Source organism: Juglans regia, chromosome 7, assembly GCF_001411555.2.
Source record: "Juglans regia cultivar Chandler chromosome 7, Walnut 2.0, whole genome shotgun sequence".
In the NCBI taxonomy this organism is placed as follows: domain Eukaryota; kingdom Viridiplantae; phylum Streptophyta; class Magnoliopsida; order Fagales; family Juglandaceae; genus Juglans; species Juglans regia.
Genome location: NC_049907.1, coordinates 7,581,604 through 7,601,174, shown reverse-complemented (window position 1 = coordinate 7,601,174; position 19,571 = coordinate 7,581,604). Strand labels below are relative to the sequence as shown.

Below are 19,571 nucleotides of genomic sequence, written 5' to 3'. Positions count from 1 at the left end.
TGAAGCCACTGAAGTGATGAGTGTGGTTTTGGGGGCTTTGGAGAGAAGTTTTGCTTGCCAACTTTCTAGTTTTGTGGTAATTCGGTTTTTATGGCTTTAAAGGCTTCAATTTTATTTTTTGGAATGATGAGGGGTAGTCCGAGGTGTTTAGTTTTGGTGGGTAATCTTTCTAGGTGCAAGGTGTTAAGAAGCGATAAGGTTGTCTAAGGGGGCGTATTCTTGAGGATGAAGGCAATGGATTTACTATGGTTGATGTTTTGTCTTGACCTTGCCATGTAAGTAGTGAGTGTGGATTGGATTGTGTGTGCTTTTTGTAGGTCAGCTTTTATAAAGAGGATGAGGTTGTCAGCAAAGAGGAGATGAGTGATTGGAGGGCAATAGGGTGTTATTTTGATTCTATGTAGGAGGTTTGAGTTTTCAGCTTTGTTGAGCGAACGAGACTTCGGTTCCCAAGATAAAAAGTAAGGGAGATAACGAGTCTCCTTACTGAAGACCTCACGTGGGGGAGAAGAAACCAAAAATGGGAACCATTGAGGAGAATTGAGTATTTCAGAGTGGTGATGCATTCTTTGACCAGTTGTATCCATTTTTGAGTAAAACCAAGGCAATTTTTGACATAGAGAATGAGATCCCATTACATTCTATCGAAAGCTGTCTCCATGTCCACTTTCATAGCCATGCTGCCATTTTTTCCTTGTTTTTGGCGAATCTTGTGAAAGAATTCGTGAGAAATAATGAAGTTTTCGTGAATAATTCTCCTTGGAACAAAGGTAGCTTGCAGAGGAGAAATTATTTTGTGAAGCACTGTTTTGAGTCTACCAACAAGGATTTTTTAAACAATTTTGTTAGTGATGTTGCATAAGCTAATGGGTCTGTAGTTACAATGATTGGAGCTTCATTCTTGGAGATGTATTGTAACGCTCCAATGGAAGGCCCAAACCACATGACCATACTCCAAAAGAACTAGTCAATAATGCAATAGGAATCCCATTGAAACCTTATAAAGAGTAAGAACTTCTCTTTCCCAAGCAATGTGGGATCTCATACACCACTTACCCTTATCCATATAAGTATCCTGTTGTGGGAAACTGCCACAAGATGCAATACCAACTACAAGACTCCGAGAATCATGGACTTCCATATGAGTTTCTTCACTGAGAGGAGATGGAACAGGAACCCTAGGATGCTTCTGTGTTGGGCCAGACACAAATTTCTCAGACAAAGGTGGATCCTTATAATGAGACACCAATATTCTACCAGAACAGCCACTCACTCTACCAGTAATTGTTTGCTGAAATTCAATCTTCTCTATAGAGGAGTTAACTACAACATTATCAGCCAACTGATCACTAGACACTGCAAATTGGTTCTCTTCGAAGCCCTTCAAAATGGTTGAAGTTCCAGCCACCACAGAGGGACCTTGACTGGAAGCCCTTATCCATACCCATACTGATTCTTGGAACCAACACTATGTAAAATAGTTGTAGTGGTAATCTTACAACTACAACACTTTCTTGCATGATAAATAAGTCCATAGTGAAAGTAGATTTGTGGTTGCTATTCATATTGAAAGGGAATCCATACGGAATTTCCTTGTATGGTCACAATTCTGCCTTGAGATAAAGGTTGGGTTACAATTAAAAGAACTTTAACACGTAGATACTTACCCCAGCCAGTACTACTTTCATCGACATCAACCTGTTGAACAATCCCAACCATAGAACCAATTTGTTTCCCAACAGTTTGATTAATACAACCCGAGGTGAATTGTGAAGTTGAATCCAAAAAGAAACCAAGTTAAAGTCAACATCTTTCAGAGAAGAAAGACCTTTAAAAGCGTGAATACTGAATAAAATTCTGTCAAACGGCCATGGACAACCTAGTAAAACCTTATCATGGTCAGTAACCTTAGAAAATTCAATAAGGAAGAGATTGGATCCAACAAGAGTAAAAGATATATCATCTGAGAGTCGCAACTCTTTGCACATAGTGGTCTGGATGATATTCTTATGCATAATTTTATCAGTGAATTATTTACCAAGCAGACAGTAGTGACTTTTATACAAAGTATCTGCAATCGCCTCTTCATGAATAACTAGGCAATTTCGTTCCTCCTTCGTCAAAGACAAATTGCCACACAAGTAGGATAAATCATCAGCCATTACAAGAATAATTTTAGTTTACCCAAACATAATCCAGAAAAATACTTGCCCAAAAGCGTAAAATAACCCTCACAACAGCAAGAAAGAGAGATCCAAAAGAGACGGTTTCCAAGAGAATTGCTGAAGCAAAGAAAGTTGTAGTGAACAAGACATATTATATCAATATCTCAATCAGCTTATGCTAAGTTTAAGCAAAAAGAAGTTTTTTTGTTTTGTTTTAAATTTAGATCTTCTAAAGTTTTGATTATGACGTAGAAATGAGAGAGATGGATACATAAAGTGGATTTAACAATATTTATTGAGTAGTTAATATTGTCTGAGAATTTCACTAAGACAACCATAATGCTCTCATTTTAGATCCTATAGTTCTAGTAGAAATTTTAAGCAATCTAAATTCGTTTTAGACGGAATAATTGTGAGAATGAATATGCATATCAAAGCCCCAAATCAATAGTTGGGGGTGAAGAATCAAGGATTAAATAATAAAAATATTACTATTAAGATCCATGAGATTTGATTCTTTTCAAACAAAAAAAAAAACTATGTCCAATCATAGAAACATGAATAATAATTTTTCAATCCCGTAGGCCAAACAACAACAAACATTCAATCCAGAAATTTCGACCACCACAACACGACAACAGATCAACACAAGAAAGCGCAGCCATGCAGCCTCTAAACCAACGTAGCTACACAACCCTTGTATATATAGACGAGATTATATACAACACAAAACAAATGTATAAATATGAACTATGTGTGATTGAAATATAAGGCCTCCTTTTATACTACTCGACAACACTTTTACAAACATCTGACGCAAGTTGTGATCATCTGCATCAAGATGAGGCCCTCATTGATTCAAGCTTTCCCAAAACATCTGACCCAAGTTCTGGTCGGTTTTTTTGGTTCCTATCACAACACGACAATGCCAATTCAGCCAAGCTTTGTGCAACCACAATTGGCCAATCCCCAGCAGATGGATCCAAGACAGCTTGCAAACTCACGGTACCTAAGGCATATTTCACTTCATTTGCTATGGAGATGGCGGAACGATTAGTCAACAATTGTAGTAATATGATTCCAAACGAATAAACATCTGACTTCATAGTAAGCTTTCCTGTTTCAAGGAACTCAGGATCTACATAACCTAGGGTGCCCTTTGGGACTGTTATACGACATAGTGTTGTGTTGTTGTTTGAACATTGATTATGGCATAACACACGGCAAATCCCAAAGTCGCTAAGTTTTGAAACAAAGCTGGCATCAAGGAGGATATTGGAGGGCTTTAGATCACCATGTACGATGCTGTGAGGTTTACTGGAATGGAGATACACAAGGACAGAGCACAACTCTGCAGCAATACAAATACGTGTTTTCCATAACAATGGAGGACTCTTGTCCCTACATTTGAGTCGATCTTCAAGGCTTCCATTGGGCAGATACTCATATATGAGTGCAAATTCTTCTGGGCAAGATCCAATAAGTCTCACAAGATTCGGATGACTTAGCCGACTCAATACACGAACCTAATCGTACACAAAGAAGTGATAAGATCAATAGAATGCAAAACTTTGACTCTTTCTAATAACTTAACACCACTATTGTTTTCTAATAACTTATGCAAACTTTCTAATGCGCTAATCTAGAAAAGCAACCAATCTTTCCCTACCATTGGCATTTTATTCAAATGCTTTTAAAAGAATTACATACCTCCATTTGGAACTCTGAGGGGCCTTGCCCGCGATTAGAATGTAAGTTCTGAGAATGTAGCCTCTTTATAGCAACCTCGATTTGGTGCAAATACCCTTTGTATATGTTTCCATATCCTCCTCCTCCAATTTTCAGGGATTCATGAAAGTTTTGAGTTGCTTTCTTAATCTCTGAGAGTGAGAACTCAGCGAAGTACTGAGCATTATTCCAACTTGAGCATTCTCCTTGTTTATGTCTCAGCTCTTCAGCTTCTTTCACTGCGTTATCCCGTTCCACCTGCAATTCTACAATTTGATTCTTTAATGATGTTTCACGTTCTTGGAAAATCTGGAACTTTTCCATGAGTTGGTCTATCTGATTTTTCATCGTTTCAATTTCTCTCTCTTTTGCTTTCCCTTCCTCAATTTCTCTTCTGAGTATCAACTCTTCTTGGGCCTGTGATGGATTTTAGGCAATTTGCAGCTGATTTTAGAACTTTAGAAGTTATATAGATATATAGAAGTTTTAAGAATTATTGTGACGATCAAGATGTGATAAATAACCAATTAAAGCTTTACCTACCTTGCTCATAGCCTCACCAAGCTCTCTTGCTACTTTTTGCTGCAAGAGTGTCAATTTTTCCGCATATACCATCACTTGTTGTAGTTTCTCATAATGTGGATTATCTAAACTCTTGTCCTGCTAGGATCAATTCAGATGAATATTAACATGGTTTGTAGAAAAACTCATTTGATCTTTTATAAAGTTATAAAGACTTATAACTCTTTTAGTTTTTAATATTTTAAAATTTTAACTAATTTTAATGTTTAAAAAGTTACCTTATATTATTATTTTCGAATAGGATAGCTATTGGAATTTAACTATGCCGTGTGTCAATATGACAATCGACCTCCTTTTAAAAAGTTGTAAACTTGATTTTTTTTTAAATAGTATAAATTCTGCACGAGACTTGCATATATACCCCACCCTATATCTGTAAAAATCATTCTACTATATATAACCACATTATAAATGATTTTTATTATGTTTTTGCACATACCGCAACACTTCGAGCTTCGTTAGAAGATGCAACGTCCACAACAGGAGAGCTGCCTGGTGAGAATGGAGTACTCATGAACTCGAACCCCTCCCACATTGGAGTACTTGGTTTCAGTACTAATGGACCTAGAGTTAAATCAAGAACTCCTTTAGGAGAGTATGTTGAAGGACTTGAACCTGAAGGACTCCTTAATGATAACACATCCGATTCATGATCAGAAGTAGTACTATTGTGTTCTACCTCAGACCTGCTCTTCGGGGATATTGAAGGCTCTTTGGTGCCTCTTTGGAACATAGCATTGAAGACACTCTTTACAATATTTCTATACTCCCTTATATGATTTTGTGCAACAGATTGTGATCTGAACATGTTTGAGATTCCAGTTTGAGCCACATTCATATTGTTCCCAGAAGGAACTGATCGTGATCTTAACATCATGAGGCTTGATTCTCCATTTTCTGTGTCTGTACGTGGTTTCCTGTATCGAATATAGTACTTGAATTAAACAATATTTAATTTCAAGCATTTCAAGCAATGTTAGTGTCCATAAATACATTTAGGAGAACTTATATTGTTTTTGGAGTTTTGTAGGAAAAATCAAGCACTCTTGATCATCTACTCTCAAATTTTATGGGAAAAATATACTTTCCACCCCCTTTAACTAATAAACGTTTCACATTTTACACCCTAAACACGGCTAATTTAATACTAAATGAGCCTTTGAGCCACATGTTTTTTTGGCATTGCAATTTGTGGATAGATAAATATTAATTGTATCCACTTTAATTAGCTGTGTTATCATTAATATTATTACGATATCATTGTATTAATACTTGCCTCTAAGTAGAAAGGTAATTTCTTTTTCTTTTTTAAAATGACATTTCACTTTCCTCTCTCCCATCTTTAAATTTTGTGATTTGGGTCTTTTTCTTTTTTATTTTTTCAATTTTTTTAAAAAAATTAAAGACAAAAAATATATTTTAAAAGCCTTATTTAAATGACAAATAACATTTTCATTCAAATCTTTGCAATAATGATGGATAGAATAAGTAAAAATAATTATCTAATACAATCTTGACTAATATTAAATCTCTTTAAATTTTGGATATTAAAATGTTTTGAAAGTTAATTTTTAAGTGTATTACTTACACTACCCTTATCATGAAAGGAAAATATTCTAGCTATAAAGAAATTATATAAAAGTAAATTTATAAATTCATATAGTTTAATTTGATATAGTTCGTTAGATGGTAAAGTTATTTTTATTGTAAAGTTGATCGAATCTGACAGATCATATATATGAAGTCACATCAATTTGTGAGATTATTTTTTGTATAACCATTTTGTGACTGTAGTAAAATTGGAGTGTCAAGTGTTTGCTAATTGGAGGGTCAAGTGTAAAACTGTTCCCAAAAAGCAATCAGTGAAGGAGTTAATCAAGCTAATTAACCTGGCATGGATAAGATGCCCTTTGCAGATAAACTGTATGAAACAGTACACAGGTGCTCGTTCGCACACATATTTTGCTTTTCTAGACTTGAGGTCCATCATGTTTCTGCAATGTCAACCATTACAAAATCAATTATTTCAAAGGTGATTGACTTTAACTAATTAATTTTAACTAATTCCATTCCATTTAAAAATTAATAATATTAATCCAAAGCCAGAAAAAACATCATGTGAAATTGGCAGCTTGTAGTCAAATAATTAATTAGCCACTCTCTCTCTCTCTCTCTCTCTAAAGGAGTTGACAATAAAGGTGAATGATTTCTTACCAAAAAGGGTCCATCTATTTGTAATTTAGTTCTAGATTAGTGTTTAAACTATGTAGAAGACACAGTGCAAGAATACCATATTCTTAGCTAGTCCTTTTACAGTACTGTTTTACTTGAGAAAATCATGTTTTCTCTACTTGATGATGTGTGTCTCACGCAAGTCTAGCGAACTCAAAGTCTCAAGTTTCACCTAACTAATGTATAGCGAACTTGTTCAAAGTTTGGCTATATTGTGAGGGTCTCACAGCTTCTATCTCCGGAGTATCTAGCAAAATGAGGGTCTAGTAGTGAATTTACAAGTTTTGTTTCATCATGTCTTGAAGTCGTACTAGAGTACTGATGATCTAGTACCCAACTTTATAACAAGTCAATTGGATAATGTTTTGAGATTGAATATGCATGCCAACATAATATTTTTTAATTTAACAATTTATGTATTTACTTATTTGTTAGTTTTTTTAGAAAAATTACTACCGAAGTTGTGAAAACGTACGAGAAAAAAGACATGTAAATGAATCACAATTAATTGTGGGCATCATCATACACCATCACCATCAGATCATATCTATCCACAGTGCATATAATATATATATATATATATATATATATATGTATGTATCTACACGTGACATACACCGCCAAGAAAATGAACATGAGGCCGGATGATATTGAAAAATTTATTATGCAAGTTGTACGTACCTATTGTAGTGCCTTTTGGCAGCTGCTCCCATGACAAGCCTCCTGACTCCATGCTGAGTGATGAGTTTCACAATCCCCTCTTCAATAGTACTTTCCGTTTCAGTTTGTAGTCTTTCAGCCCGTACCTACATTTAAAAACCGCAATGCCAATTGTATTTGAAAAACTAATTAGCCAATTTTTCCGAATACAAGATCTCAAAATGAATTCTTTGGATTAATTAGTTGGCAAAAACATTCAAATTTGAGTTTTCATGACTTCAAACAGCTTGTTAATTCCTCACTTCTTCATGTCGATCGACTCTATCTAGTGAGCGTGTGGTATGCGTAAAAAGTGAAGATCTTGCTTTGCAGTTGTGAGTTTCATTCCACGTACAGTTGGAATGTGAAAAGAATGTACGTAGTGAATTAAAGAGATAGATTGAAGAAGGATTTGTACGTACACCCATTTTGCCACAAAAATGATCATATTTATGGAGGATCTCTTGCATATTTACTCTCTCTTTGTCCTGGGATTCTCTTACCAATGCTTCATTCACATACTCTGCTGGAGTTTTCGCAGGACCCACTGCAAAGGCAATACAAAAAATATCACAACACACACACATATTTCACCCCCCCCCCCCCCTCCCCCCAAAAAAAAGAAAAAAAAAAGGAGTTTACTCAAGTGCCGACAATATATTTTCTCAAATTTCCAAGTTTCTTTTCAGTGGGATCATCAACAGCGAATGATCTATATATGGAAATCAAAGTGCAATCCGTATATATATAGTAACCATAATTAAAACACAGAATAATTAATAATCAACACTCCATACATTCATCACGAAGACATGCATATATGGGAGTTGGGATTGTTTCATATCATCATTTTTTGCAAGTACGTACGCCTATCATGTATGTGCGTACATATTATATATAGATGCACATTAATTCATTCGTGAATAGTTGGCTTACGAGGATGTCGGATCAGATTTGGAGGGTGATGAACGTGAAGGATACAAATCTTCCTTCCTCCAGAGTTATGGAAAGCCCACAAAAGAATCGATTTGCCCTCCTCCACATCTTTTCCCACTGCTGCGCATATCGTATTCTCACTGATCAATACGTGTGCCGGCACCGAATCCTCCAAAGCCTTCTCAGGTCTGCTGCTTCCCATGCTTCCGGCCCGGAAACCTAGAAAGTAGTAGTACTAGAAGCTAGCTAGAAGCCAAGACAGGAAGAGGTACGTATGGGAAAAGTCTGTCCTAACGAAAGCAAAAGGGAAAAACCCTATTCCGAGGCATTACTAGTAGAATTGCTCCGGCCCCTTGTGTACGTTGTAGAAACTGTTTGATCTGAACTTCCGATGATCCACAACCTCTCGTTGTTGATCATCTTTCTTAATCTACATGTACTTATTCGCCAATTAGTAAACAATATCATCTGATCTCACTTTCTGAGAGGAACAGAATATCTCTAAGAATCTTTGAAAAAATGGAGAAGTTCTTGGTAAGAATGGTTCTGGGAAGTTTCTGATTTCTTTTTTGTTTGATTATGTGAATTAAAGGGATTGCTTGGCATTGACCAGCTGGCAGACCATGGGTTCCTTGTATATAGCTGATAAAGTTGAAAATTAATTTGATATATGTTTAGGAAATGATGGTACTGTACATTAATTACATATCTTTTTTTACATTTTTTTAATGTTCTTTTAAATAGAGTGTAGTTTTATATAAATTTAAAATCAAATAATAAAAAGAATGAACCGTTTTAAACCATGCAAAATAATTAATTTATAACCACAGATCTTTAATTCCGTCGATACATGAAAAATCCATAAAAAATTTATCATACAACTGAATATTAATTAATTTGGAAGCCTTCCATACACAAACATAAGCCAATATAAAATCCACTCTATTTAACCACACGTGTAGTATTCTTAACCACACGTACAATGCAGATTTTGTCGTTGATCGAGAGCTGGATCAACTTGTATAAAATACTCATAAAATAATTATATAAAATAATTTTATTTATTTCGTTAAATTTATTCTAAAATAAAAATAATTTTATAATCTAACAAATTATATCAAATTACATTAATTTATAAAATTATTTTTATAAAATTATTTTATAATATATCTTATAAATTTGTGAAAAAGTTGATTTATAGAGTTTACTAACTTCTACCATTGACGTGACACCTCCAATAAAAATATTTGGAATGTACGTAGTATTCTCTGTTTTTCCCTTTTGGAACTCTCCCACGCTCCAAATACTTAAATTAATTTTCTTGTCACGATCACACATGGGTACAATATCATCATGTGTAGATCTAGTAAGTATTCTACATATTTTAAATGAAAGAACATCCATTGAATGAGGTCCTATGAGTACCATACAAATTAATAAGGTTAATTATAAATAAAATAATAATCATTTCACAACCATGAGGTCTCTACTCGTACGTACAAGGCCTGCAGAATTTTTCAGTTGAAAAATTTTGGAGATCAGGAGAAGCCACCGCCACAAGTTCATAACGTAATTAGGGGATTAAATTAACCGTTCAATTCCAAAGATTAATTAACAAAAACAGACCGAATATATTCCTACGACCACGTGGTACGTAATAATCATTAATATATTCATCAATATCGATGCATGACCGACTTTTTAAGCGTACTGTAAGATTTGAATCCTCTGTTTTATATATCACAAGAAGTTTTCGTATCGGGATTTGTTGGCAATTGCCATTAATGGAAATTTATCTGCATGTTGCCACTCGATAAATAAAAGTCTAGCTCAATATTACAGTTGTTGTTGATGTGGTATTTTGCACCTCGAGTACTACCATAATCAAGCTCCACGCCACTTGCAACTAAGAGAATGAAGAGGCTCCAATAACGTCTGAGATCATTCCAATATCAAACTAAATAAGTAATTTTCTAGTGATGAGAAAGCTTAGAAGCTTAAGGAAATTAGTAAATGATTTTTAAGAGAGGCCTCCCGTGAAATGAATGACTGCTATTTATATCTGATACAGGCTCCACTATCAAGGGAGATCGTGGCATGTCAGGTCATACCTGAGTTAGTCTTGCAAGCACTCACTTTGTACTTATGCGGCTGAGAGAGATCGTGACGTGTCAGATCGTGCTAGGTCAAACCTACTGCAACCTTTGTGCCAGGGTTGAGTGCAGGTCATGGCCGAGCCATCCTGCATGCTCTGGGGCCACATCGTTGCATGTTGGGACTTCTGACATGTACATTGAATGCGACTTGCCTTGAGTCTAACGAGACCACGATCGGGCACGTCCAGTCGTCTGCTTTCAGTAAGGTGTCCAGCTTGGTGCCATACGGTAGGGCTCGATAGGTTGTCGAGTCCCGAGACGTTCTCTTGGCATGTTCGAGCTTTGTGTAGAAAGGCCTTCACAGGTTGGTTTGCGCTTGATACCTGGTCCTCTGGCCTGGGCTCTCAGCCCACGACTAGCTTCCCTCTTTGGGCCTGGGGTTCCATAGCTTAACCTCCTTGGGCCCGGGCCCTTCTGGGATGGACCCTCCCTCAACAATACCCCGCGAATTCCTATCACGGGTACGTGGTGGGAATTCATAACACTCATAATCATGGAGTAGCCCATTCAGCTTCTGTCACTTCAAGTTCGGTTTCTACTGATTCTCCACGCTTTGGGATCTCATTGGTCTGTGCCGCCCACTCTTCTGACTCAATAGTTGCCATGCGTGCCGTCGTTTCGATTTCTGGTGCCACGTGGCATTTGCTGACGTCATTTCCATCAGTACCGCTTCGTTTCCCACGTTTCCTCCTGCCTTCCTCTCCTATATAAGGTGCTCCCCTCCTTTTTCTTCCTCCATTTCTTCCTTCAACAGTTCTTCGTGCCTCAGTCGTTCCAATCTGTTTCTCCTCCAGCCACCTTGTTTCTTCTCTAGCCATCGTGTTCCTACCATTTCTCCCGTACTCGCTCTAGCCGTTGTGCTTCTCTCTCCTTTGTTTTTCCAACCATCGTGTTCCAAGTCGTCGTGCTTATCTTCTCCTTTTCTTATTGCACCCTTTTTACTGTCATGGCACCCAAGGCTGACCTCATTCCTCTGTTTTTCTGCTGGAAATGCTGGGTTTCCTCTGTCTCTGGTGGTGACCTCAGGGCATTCCGCTCCAAGCACAGCATTCCTCCTTCTGTTGTTTTGGAGATTCCTTGGGGGGTGGGGGGGTGGGGAGGGGGGGAGCATGAGGTGAGTTTTGATGGTACCGCGACGAGGGTGGCTCTCTTCCAGTTAATAATCGCCAATGGTCTCTGCCTCACGTTCTGCCGTCCGATTCATGAGTTTCTAAATTATCTTGGGCTAGTCCGGGTGCAGCTCCATTCCAATGCGTGGCAGCTCCTGATATCCAGCTGTATCATCTTTTGGATGGTACTTAGAAAAAATCCTGAAGAATATCCCGATCTGATGGCTCGGGAGTTCTTATACATATATCGCCTCAACTACCGGTTGGGAAGCATCAGCAGTTTCCAAGCTTGGTCTCTTGGTCGGAGGATCGCCTCGCTCGAGTAGCGCCACTCAAGTATAAATGAGTGGTCTCGAAAATTTTTCTTTGTGTTGGGCTCGGACTGGGAGTTCCCTGAGGGGGAGGCCACCCACAAGGAGTATCCCATCCAGGCGTGTTGGGGATTCCCCCCTTCCGTGAAAAGCTTAGAACTTACCCTTAATCGGAGGGAAGAGGCTAGCTTGGAGTTGGTGGTAGCTTGAGTGTGTGCCCACCCTAACGAGTCGTAGACCGATCTGGTCCTCTTGGATGAGAATATCCACAATTACCTGTCCGCGCCCAATCGCTCGTATGCTATCGGGAGAAATTTCTTGGGTAGTATCCCCTCTTCCGGGGCCCGAAAGCACCCTTCGAGTTCTTCCACTCGTCGGGCAAAACGACCAAAAGTACGTCATGACTCGCCTTAGCAAAGTGGTGGGGCTGGGGGTTCTTCGCTTCTCCGCGGTCGCGCCAGGGAACCGAGAAGCCATTCCCAAGTGCCTCGCGATCATGAGTTTGCATGTGTGGACATTCCAGTTCCTTCAATGTGGGGGAACAACACATCATTTCATAACGGTTTAAACTCTGCTACCGAACCCTCTACCTCGATGAGCCCTCGGCCAGCTCATGCTGAACCTTTTCCAGACCCATTGCTTCCTTCCGCGAAAGAATTGGATGCCTACGACCTTCAAATGACCTTTTCTGACTCTCTAGCGCACCCCCTAGATGGCCTGCGAGGTCCCACGGGCAGGCTCGGCATCCGGGCCCTGGGACACAGAGCAAACCCCTTCCCGAGACATAAGCCATGGAGACACTGAGGGTGATGAAGACGAGACGACCCCGAGGCCTGGGCCATGGGAGGCAGAGCCAAACCCTTGCCGATCCATAAGCCAAGAAGGGATGGGGGCATAATTTGTCTTCCAAGATGAGGGAGAAGAAGATGGAGAAGAAAGAGATGGAAAAGGTGGAGAAGAAGGGCTGAGACTTGAAGCTCCTCCTGTTGCAGCTTGGAACTCGGAGGAGGCCTGCAGCCCTGCCTCTCCAGTCATGGGGGTTGTTCCCCCGTTTGTCTACCGGGCCAAGCGAGACTGACGACGACCCAGATTCTCAAGACCCTCCCATCGTCATAGATCTAAGTGACGATGATGAATCTAAAGCTTTATCTCTTGTGGCGCTCGGGCCATGCGACGAGACCTGGGGGTCCCTTCCGGATTTTTCTTGGCAGCTAACGGTTGCTGACCCCTCATCTTCCTCTGGGGCAGAGCGGATGTAGGCCCCAACCTCGACCCTGGATAAGGCTCGTGTTGATGCCACCGAGCGTGTGGGCCAGATGTTGTGACCCCTTTTTTCCTAGGTATGCTCTTCCTTTGTTTGGTGTATTCTGCCAAGCCCCTTACCAGTCCCTCGCCTCTTACTTGTATTATTATTTTTGCAAGCTGCAGACCAGTTAGCCATGACGATCGGGGAGTAGTTGTGAGAGTTGGAGGAGACTCGAAGAATAAAGGACCTCAAGACCGAGCAAAAGGAGCTGATCAACGAGGTGGTGTATGTAAAGGAACAAAACCAGCACTTGGAGATGGTCGCCGCGAGGCGTAAAGAGAATAAGAAGGCTCTCAAGGGTCTATTGTGATGCCGACTTGGATGTCCTTTGGTTGACGTTGGCGAAGAAGCGACTCGAAGAGGCTCGCATTGATTCTGAACTGAGTTTGGTCACTCGGAAAGAGGAGTTGGAGGCCGCTCGGGAGTAGTTGTAGTCGATTCAGACGGAACTGTGGGAGTCTAGGGAGGAGACAGAGTCTGCCTAAAGGGAGCTGGAGGAATCCCGATGGGGTCGGGCTCTAGCTGTCGGATAGAGTTTGCGGTTGTTGTTCGGGTATTTTAAGCACTTTCAGGAGGCCCAATACTTAAGAGAACAACTGCGGCAGGCGATGGTGCGCATTGGTGAGCTTTTGTAGTCGAGAATCCAAAAGAACATTGACCTCCTATCCCGCAACATGGAGATTGCCAACCTAAGGTCTCGTCTGGATGACATTGCCAAATATTCCGAGGAGATCTGATCTCGAATTGTGAATGCCAATGCTGTTCGAGATGCGGCCTAGTCTTACAGCTATCGAGATGGCCTCAAGCAGATGCACCAACACTTGTTGCAGAACCCCGACCTTGTCCTCCCTTCCTCCGAATTCCGTGGCACAAGCGTTTGTTAAAAACTTCAGGAAGCCAGGGTATCCTCCGTTCCCCCTGGGTGCTCCTTTGCCTCCTTCATCCCAGTGATGGGTTCCCCCCCCACCCCTTTTTTGTGGTGCTTTGTATAGCACTCCTTGGGTTTTTCTTGTAACCATGTATGTTTTGATGAATCAAACGAAGACTTATTTCTCGTAATTGTTTTGTTCTTTTGTTTTCCTTTTGCTCTCCTTCATCTCTCTCTCTCTCTCTCTCTCTCTCTCTCTCTCTCTCTCTCGGTTCTGACAAGGGCTTAGCTTATTTGGGCGGGGGACCCATCTTTTTGCGAGTGTGAGGACTCGGCTTATTGAGTCAAGCGACCCGTCTTCTTGACAGTGTGAGGACTCGACTTATCGAACCAAAAGACCTGTCTTTTTGTGGGTGTAAGGACTCGGCTTAGTTGGATCGGGGGTCGGTGCCATGTTCGGGGACTTGGGACCTTACCCCGCATCTAGTCAATAGACCCATCTTCTTGCGAGTGCGAGAACTCGGCTTATCGAGTCAAATGACACGTCTTCTTGCGAGTATAAGTACTCGGCTTTGTTGAACGGGGTGTTGAGACCAAATCTTGAGACTTGGGGCCTTATCCTGTAGCGAGTCAAAAGACCCTTCTTCTTACGAGTGTAAGAACTCAACTTCATTAGACGACAGTACTAGTAGAATTGCTCACCCTTGTGTTGTAGAAACTGTTTGATCTGAACTTCCAATCCACAACCTCTCGTTGTTGATCATCTTTCTTAATCTACATGTACTTATTCGCCAATTAGTAAACAATATCATCTGATCTCACACTCTGAGAGGATCAGAATATCTCTAAGAATCTTTGAAAAAATGGAGAAGTTCTTGGTAAGAATGGTTCTGGGAAGTTTCTGATTTCTTTTTTGTTTGATTCTGTGAATTAAAGGGATTGCTTGGCATTGACCAGCTGGCAGGTACCATGGGTTCCTTGTGTATAGCTGATAAAGTTGAAAATTAATTTGATATATGTTTAGGAAAAGATGGTGCACATTAATTATATATATTTTTTTACATTTTTTTAATGTTCTTTTAAATAGAGTGTAGTTATATATAAATTTAAAATCAAATAATAAAAAGAATAAACTGTTTTAAACCATGCAAAATAATTAATTTATAACCACAGATCTTTAATTCCGTCGACACATGAAAAATCCATAAAACATTTATCATACAGCTGCATAACGTTGTGATTTGGCTTTGAATTTGAGGAAAGCAAATTCATCAAGTTAATTAATTTGGAAGCCTTCCATACACCAACATAAGCCAATATAAAATGCACTCTATTTAATTCCCAACAGTGAACACCAACTGTATATTAATCCGGCGGGCAGCTTCCTGTTCCTTTCTTGGCAGATTATTATAATAGATACGGGTCTACCTTTCCAAGATAGTTATCTAGCTTCTCATGTGTAGTATTCTTAGCCACACGTACAATGCAGATTCCGTCGAGAGCTTGATCAACTTGTATATATAGTACTACTGCTAGCTGCTTATAAATTTGTGAAGAAGCTGATTGATTTATGGAGTATTCTAACTTCTAGCACTGACGTGACACTACAAGAAAAATATTTGGAATGTAGTATTCTCTGATTTTCTCATTTGGACCCCTCCCAACATCCAACTACTTGTATTAATTTTCTTGTCTCTGTGATTAATTTTCTTGTCTCAGGTACAGTATTATCATGTGTAGAGTAAGTATTCTACATATTTTAAACGAAAGAACATCCATTGAACGAGGTCCCATGAGTATCATACAAATTATAACTTTTTCATAAGTATAGGGATATTTTTTATAAAGTCATGTGTGAATGTTTTTTATAAGGTGAGGTTTGAAGTGGTGAATAGTAAATTAGTAATTGATAAAAAGAATCTTTCATAAATAAAATAATAAGCATTTCACAGCCATGAGGTCTCTACTCGTACGTACTACTGCTGTTTATAAATTTGTGAAGAAGTTGATTTATGGAGTAAACTTCTAGCATTGACGTGACACTCCTATGGGAGAAGCTACAGGCAGGTCGGGTGCCTATCCCATTTTTACACCTGCCAATGACACGCTGCCATGTAAGAGGTGCAGGAAACTCCATTTTACACCTGCATGCATGAGAAAAAAAATTCAAAACATCTTCCCCTCTTTATCGCCCTCCCTCTCCCCACCTTGACGCCTACTCTCCCCCCCCTCTTTCTTGTTGTTGGAAGGTGACACTATTGATCGGATATGTGGTTGTCATGTCCTCAACAACAGATCTAATAGATGTTCGAAGCCCATTGACGGTTTTACAATTTCAAGCTTGAGATCGCAAACTGGAGGAAACAAGATTTCTCTCAATTTTTCGTGAATAATAATATTCTTTCTACAGCGGACAACCAATTTCAATTCATTGGAGTGCTTGTGCTTTTTAAGAAATTGTCTCAATCTATCAAACCATAAAGGATAGCTACGAATTACCCATCTCTATCAATAGATTTTGAACCCATTTAGGCAAATTTCAAAATTTGTTATGGGTTGTCGTTTTAGCTCCCATGCCCATGTGCTTTTTTTTTCTATTCACAAGTGGAAGACATCATGATAAAACCAAAGAGAATCAAGCCCATGTTTTAATATTTTCTGGCTATCATATATCATGGGAGCTAAAACGCTCTATCCTTTTTGCCTAGGCTACAAATCGATAGTCTAATTTTTTGAAATGAATTCCTTGGACAAAAGGTGAAGCAAGACCTTTGAAAAAGAGTGAGAGAGATGATCAACTGGTCGAAACTACAATAAAAATTCATTTTTAGAATGATTTTTGTTTGAGACGAAATAAAAATCGTCCAAAAAAATGAGATGTAGGAACGTAAAAAATTATGGAAGGTGTTTATCGTTCGAACAATACATGTAATTTCGTCCCTAATAAAATAACAGTTTGAACATCAACAAAAAACGTTGGAACAAAATAAAATAAACATTTGAACGGATATTATATATGGTCGTACGAGAATTTAAAGTGTTCAGTAACAAAATTTAGCGGGACATTGACTTACCGTTTGAAAAACATATAACAACGTTTGAACGTCAACGTTTGGACGTTAAAGTTAATCAATGTTCGAACATTTATTATATATGATCGAATGAGAAATTGACAAGTTAAGTTAATAAATTTAGCAGGACATTAACTTACCAATCAAATAGATCATGATACCATTCCAACGAATACGTTAATTAATAATGTTCGAACGAAAATTTATTGTAGAAATCTCTAAAGGGAATGGAGAAACGTTCGAACATGATATATTCGGTTTGAATGGTTATAGAATTTTTACAATTATTGATGGCAATAAAATAACCTATTTAATTATGGATAAATATTTAATTTATATAAAAATTAGTAATGAAATAATAGGAATAATAGAAATCAATAATTGATTTAGAAAAGATAAAAAAAAGTAATTCAAAATTAAATTAAATTTACAAAACAACAAATATTGTCCATACCAAAAACAAAAAAAATATATATATATAAATAAAAGATAAAAACTACTAAGATCCCAACTCTCTGCACACCTCATTGACTGTAGCTAGGCGTGTCTCTAGCTGTGTCAGTCGAGGACTGATCGTGAGCTGAGTCATAGACATGGCATCAATCTTTGTACGTAAGTCAGAGATGTTATCATTAATCTCTATACGTAAGTCAGACATGGCAGTACGGATCTCTGTACGCACTACATCGATCACCGCTGATATCTACATGCACTATATCTGCCATCTCCTCAAGAGTAGCTGTGCGCGATGCCTCGGCTTGTGTGAATGTCTCACCAATCGATACTCCACGATCTCTCGGGTGTGCATCTCTTTGAGTATCGATCGGGTCTGGAATAGGATCACGAAGATGAAGTCTCGAGTGTCCCATGCTTTGTGATAGAGTGGAGGAGTTGATCGGCTCCATCGTCTCCTGGATACGCTCAGCAATATCTGGCAGGACCCCGACATGTAGCAGAAATCATGTGATTAGATCCAGAATGGAAATATATCCGTCATAATGTATCGGGCCTCTAATAGAATGTTATTGAATATATAACCCACTAGCTCGATAGGAATGCCACAAGTGACGCATATCATAAACTTCGCCTGATCCATGCCAACATCTATCTTGTGCTACCGAGGATCAATGTTGTTGGCGATGATCAAGTTCATGATCTTGAAGAAGCCAGATAGATCTGCCTGTTTGATACTTTTCGTCCCATCATAGTGAGGAGCATTTGGACCTACAACCAACTGCCTCACCTCATGATCAAAGAAGCCATCAAGTTCATCTGCATAAGATCCCTTGTCCTCAGTCGTCTCCCCATCACCTGAAATTGGAGACTCTCTGGGCAACACGTTTGGATATGCAGTGCGCAATCGAGGAATACCAATAAAATTAGCAAATATGTCCGCTAAAAATATAACTAAAGCTCCTCGGATAGAGATCGTGTATGCCCCAATGTCATCTGGGCTGGCACCACCGAGCTCTTTATAGAACTTAGAGACGATGTCAATATAAGAAAAGAGGTCCCATACTTCATCTTTCTAGTTGAGGATTGATGTCCAACCACGATCAATGAATACTTATGTCAAGGAATGACCCAACCAGATAAGAGTTAGAAAGTCAAAAATATTCACCTGACACTTAATAAAATAGTTGTCTCTCGAACAGTTTCGATGGAAGGTTGCCCTGGTATACCACGCTTACGTTTGCTATAAGACATTATCAACCTGAAATTTAAAAAATAAAATATATATGCAACATTAATTATAAAATATAATACATGAATATTCACAAAATTGTATACTAATTAAAATAATGAGAAACTATTTTCTATTATATCGTTCAATCGAATCCCTAACTGTTCGAACGTTATAATTTTTACATCTTCATTCGAATGTGAAACATGTATGTTCGAATGCTAAAATTAAATTCAGTTTGAACGTATGGTGAATCGATCAACCGTTCGACGTTTGAGTTCCTACAGTAACGTTCTAACGCGGTCATGGTTGAGTCAACTCAGGGGCCATGAAAATGAAAGGAATTCACTGATTCCTTTCATTCTTCCACAAATAACAAGTACACAACAGTTGGTAAATAGCCTATGGTGGATTCATGGCCATCGATGAAAAAACCAAGTTTTCCTATTTTTTACAAATAATCTAACCAAACCTATATAAATCAACCATTATTTGAATGTAAGGATTGTACATCTTGAAAGAAATGAGTCTTTGAAGGTGGCGGTGACAACAATAGTGATGACGGTGTTCAATTGAGTTGGGTTACGTTTGAAATTTTGAATGGTTGTTATGAGGGCGGCGATGGCATTCAAAAGCCACCCCCGATACCTTATATGTAGAGATCCATTCGAACGATATGTTATATGTTCAAATAGTTCTGAGACTATCTTACCGTTCGAACAAT

General features: G+C 38.7%; 1 protein-coding gene across 2 annotated transcripts; it reads right to left on the bottom strand.

Annotated features, from left to right (window-relative positions):
- Positions 1 to 2,807: 2,807 nt before the first annotated feature.
- On the bottom strand, positions 2,808 to 8,922 carry LOC108982744 (U-box domain-containing protein 33-like). 2 transcript variants are annotated; one of them, XM_018954200.2, is made up of 8 exons: positions 8,343 to 8,922; positions 7,829 to 7,953; positions 7,389 to 7,513; positions 6,365 to 6,469; positions 4,915 to 5,392; positions 4,437 to 4,553; positions 3,876 to 4,310; positions 2,808 to 3,691 (listed from the first exon to the last, which is right to left on the bottom strand). In XM_018954200.2, exons 1-8 carry the CDS (start codon positions 8,542 to 8,544, stop codon positions 3,002 to 3,004), a joined length of 2,277 nt encoding a protein of 758 aa, XP_018809745.2. In that variant the 5' UTR covers positions 8,545 to 8,922; the 3' UTR covers positions 2,808 to 3,001. The 2 variants fall into 2 exon arrangements, with proteins under 2 accessions (XP_018809745.2, XP_035547826.1); XM_035691933.1 differs by lacking the exon at positions 6,365 to 6,469.
- Between the last annotated feature and the right edge of the window lie 10,649 nt (positions 8,923 to 19,571).

Coding starts and splice junctions, on each gene's coding strand:
- LOC108982744 (XM_018954200.2), bottom strand. CDS start 8,544: ATGGGAAGCAGCAGACCTGAGAAGGCTTTGGAGGATTCGGTGCCGGCA. Junction 6,470..7,388: donor GCCAAAAGGCACTACAATAG/GTACGTACAACT, acceptor TTGACATTGCAG/AAACATGATGGACCTCAAGT. Junction 3,692..3,875: donor CCTCAGAGTTCCAAATGGAG/GTATGTAATTCT, acceptor GTGTACGATTAG/GTTCGTGTATTGAGTCGGCT.